The sequence below is a fragment of the Pygoscelis adeliae genome, unplaced genomic scaffold (assembly GCF_000699105.1).
Source record: "Pygoscelis adeliae isolate BGI_AS28 unplaced genomic scaffold, ASM69910v1 Scaffold103, whole genome shotgun sequence".
Lineage (NCBI taxonomy): Eukaryota > Metazoa > Chordata > Aves > Sphenisciformes > Spheniscidae > Pygoscelis > Pygoscelis adeliae.
In genome coordinates this window covers 1513718-1517761 of record NW_008824723.1, presented here as the reverse complement: position 1 = coordinate 1517761, position 4044 = coordinate 1513718, and the positions used below count along the sequence as shown (strand labels likewise).

General features: G+C 42.9%; 1 protein-coding gene across 1 annotated transcript in view; it reads right to left on the bottom strand.

The window, feature by feature from the left end:
• Positions 1-3692, bottom strand: part of RNF139 (ring finger protein 139) — an 18832-nt gene extending 15140 nt beyond the window's left edge. The window contains exons 1-2 of the mRNA XM_009323375.1: positions 3644-3692; positions 196-255 (exon numbers count right to left, since the gene is read on the bottom strand). Coding sequence (XP_009321650.1) covers positions 196-255; positions 3644-3692 — 109 coding nt within the window. The remainder of the gene's footprint in view (positions 1-195; positions 256-3643) is intronic.
• Between the last annotated feature and the right edge of the window lie 352 nt (positions 3693-4044).

The window sequence follows — 4044 nt, the reverse complement described above, 5'->3', positions numbered from 1 at the left end:
AAGACAAATGTGGAGAGAATCAGAATTATACTGGAAACTAGACATACCACAGCAGAAAATGTGGTCTTCCTGAAAAATCCTTGTTTGTAGAGGAAATCCCAGCTGTGGAAACATTAATCTCCCTCTCGTGACTGGGCTGAGCCTCGTCTGCCAGAGCTGTCCTCCGCTTCTCAGTAGGACTATGTTCAACGTTACCGGTCTTGAGGTTCACACTGTAACCACCAGTCTCGCTGAACTCCACTACCAGTACAAAGCCTTAGCAGAAAAAAACACAGTGGAAAAGCTCCGTTTTCTCAAGTCACATGCAGAACAACCTTGGCCCTAGTTCCCCTGCCCTTTGCATACGCAGTCCCAAACGGGAGCTATTTGCTAATCTGTGGGCTACTAAATTTAGCTAGTTCCTGACAACTGAAAACGGTTCATAGGCCTGAATTGTACTGCTGGTCACCAGTGAGACCGCGTCAAGCTAGTTAACACCAGTTAGCTAATGTAAAACTAGTCAAAAACAACTGAAAGCGTCAGCTGCTCTGTATTGTAGCACTTTTTTTTTTTTATTAATGAAGCATACTGGAAAGAAGTTTTCTGGTTTTAGCTAAAATGGCACATCTCTCCGGATGATTTCAGTCTTCAGAAGAGCTGATCTGGGAGATATTTGTGCACAGACAACATGTGAGAAACAAAAGTAGAGAGAACACAAAATTATACTGGAAACTAGACCTGCCACGGGAGAAAATGTGGTCACCTTGGAAGATCCTCCCTGGTAGAGGAGGATCCTAACATTGCTCCCATTAAAAGCCTTCAGCAACGTGTTTGTAAATCGTTGAATCTGGTTGGCAAAAAGACAGTTCTGGGTATTAACCATGCACGAGGCTGGGTTAGAGGGATTAGTGTCATTCAGACTGCACATAGCTACCATCTGGATGAGGGGGTGGGAAGAAGAGGGTAGTTTTGTCTCCCATGAAGTAGAGCATAAGTGGTTTGTAGTACAGTGCAAAAGAAGGTTTGGAGCGATGACTGGTCTGGCCTTTCTTCTCCCAGGGAAATCCAGGCTGTAGTATAAACGGTGATAAATTTCACGGGGTTGATGCAGAAATCTGGACTAACGTCTAGCAGACTTTTGCCTGATGGTGAAGAGAGTTGAAGCTGGACATCCAGTCAGCCTCCCTTCCTCTGTTAACAGAGAGAAATAAGCTCATTTCAGCTCTTTGGTTTTATCACCATCTCGAGACGCCTGGGGTCGGATTATACAGCTGACTGCTGTCTAAAAGCCTACTCTATGTTAACTGTCCAGGCTTCCGGAGAAGTCAACGAAGAGAGACAGGCACCCACTGTCTTAGACACTTGACTTTGAAGAGGCAGAATCCTCCAGAGATGTCAGAAAAGACATTGTCTCATTGCCTGTCCAGGGAAGCTGGATGGTTCCCAACCCTTCATTTGACTTAAGCTGGGTGAGGGAAGCGTGCCACTGAGGGCTGAACAGCACAGTCTCCATCGATGACGAAAGAAGTGGCCTCGTAAGTTTTGGGAGGGCGCTGAAACTAACCTGACTGATTTTTTACATGCTCGTATAGGTGGCTCCAGTTCCCGCACTATCCCTCTTAACTGCAAGTGATATGGAGCACAGATTTACTGTTTTATGAACCAGTTTTATATTTTAAAATTGAGGCAGTGAAAATATAAAAATTCTGAGCAATTCAAGTATTTAAGATTAACTATTATTTGCATTGGTATAACGTATATGTATGATATGCATAGAAGATGTAGATTATATGCATGTATTACAGATATACTGTGTACTACATTTGAAAAGAAAATCCACATCAGTGTCCTGTTTTGAAAACATTGTCATAACCTTTTCTCATTTTTCTCTCAAGTTTATTAATGCAATGCGGTTTTGTGAAGTGTTTTGATTTTGATATTGTGTTTTCCTACAGGATGGCTTTAATCTGGAAAAAAAACCCATTCTGCTCTCGTGGGTTAGTCATAGACTTTAAAGGGAGCATTTATGAGCATGCAGTCTAAAGGGCTGCATAACAGGCTGTGAAATATCAACCAGTAGTTCTTGTACCTAAAATAACTCATGGTTTTCAGAAAGAGATTCAGCTTTCTTTTGAAGATCGCCGAGGAGCAAAGAATTGTTTTCAGAACTTAACGCTTGACTTCTAAACAAAGTTTTACTCCTAGTTAGCAAATTCCTTGAAGCCTCCTAAGGTGATATCAAACTCTAGCATTGGCTTTGATTAGAGCCACATCAAATATTTGCGTTGGAACCTGACACCACATGAACTTCGCTCAGCCTTATGTTCCACTGCAATGTTGGTGTTTAATAAATATTCATGAAAACCATAATTCCAGTTTTGATCAACATTGGTTTCCTATAAATGCCACTGAAACTTGTGATTTAAGTGTACAACCAGCTTAATGATGACCCTTTTGGCCGAATGTCTCCTTTAGACTTGGTATAAATGAAACTCTCAGGATATTTGCAGGTATGAAGATAAAAGGAAAAACATGCAAATCCTTATGACTCAAGAGACAGGAATTCTGCACAGCTTGAAAGCTCAATTCTTCTGTGATAGGGGAACTTCACATTCAACAGCAAAATTTAATTTCAACCTGTTTGCTTGGTTGGTTGCATTAACAACTGGAAAAGCCCATTCAGTACAGACACGTCAAAGTGCATTTCCAGCCAGCCCCCAGATGCTTGGTGACCTGGCCAGAAGATGGCAGGCGTGTTTTGTGGGAGGAAGGAAAGTGTGCCAAACAGACGGGTGTTCTGGTTGTAAGAATAAAATAATTCACAGGCAAGACTAGAAACGTTAACATTATTTTCATTATCCTTGTAACAGTTAAACTGTAAGGTAACAAAAGCTAACAAAACCTGCAATGATTTACAGCTGCACATGTACAGGGGGAGGGAGGAAGCGCTCAGGGAGGCAAGCCCCTCCGATCCCACTGGCATCACTGATGTGGGACGTGCTCCCGAGTGACGCAGCGTGGTGCCAGTCTTGCACCTGCACTGCCCCGCATTCAGTGTCTGGCTCTGTAATAGCAGTTCTGAAAAAGCCACGGAAGAATCCCACACAATTGGGTTACAAACACTACCCAGGCACCTCCTCCCAACTCTGGGCTTTCTGATCCAGCATCCACTCCCACAACTGGCAGGAGGTATCTTTCCTCGCCTTACGAAATTACAGTGAATTACGATCTGCTGTTAATTCTTTGCTCTGCTCTGCTCTGTTACTATTTCCTTCATTCCTTCCAGAACTTCAGCATGGGGAGGGGCAAGGATCAGCATGCAATGAATTTAGACACTGCTTTACAGTCTGACACTTTCCCCTCTCAGCTGTCAAAAACTGGCAATTTCTCAATCCTTTGCAGAACTGCGAGCAGTCCTTTTACTTCCTTAGAAGAAGAAGAATTTTGCCTGCATTCCAGTTGTTGGTAACTGGATAAAGCTCTCAGTTCATCAACTCTTTTTTGAGTTGGCTAGAAGTGCAAATTGAGGAAAGCAAAGTACTTGCTTCCCAGTAGGGGCTGAACATTCAGTTTCTACAAAGCTCCTATTCACTGACCTGGCATTCCTCAGCGTGGCAATACTCCATACAGAAGACAAAGTTGAAGGAATACACATACCACTTACAGTAAAATTTCACGATGCTCATAATGTCTCTGAACTTATGGGAGAGCATGTCACCGGTTTTCGACCGGGACTGCAAGAAGTGTGACTTTCTAGACCAAGGAGCTTTACTGTAATTGTAAGATACTCCACTTTACTAGAGAGCGGAATTGCTGGCAGTGATTTTCATTTGTGGGCTTTAGCTGATCTTTCAGATATCCTGGGGACAGGTCACTGGTTTCCCCAAAGGTCGGGACAGAGGTCTTGAACGCAATTACATTTTGTAATGGAAACTGGCATAGGGAGCAAAGGACAGGGATGTGAAGAGATGGGGTAATATTACATAGACATTTGTCAAAGGTTTTAAAGCCAGACGTGTTGTATCACTGTAATCCGGCTGAGATGTCATAGATGTGTGAACTGAA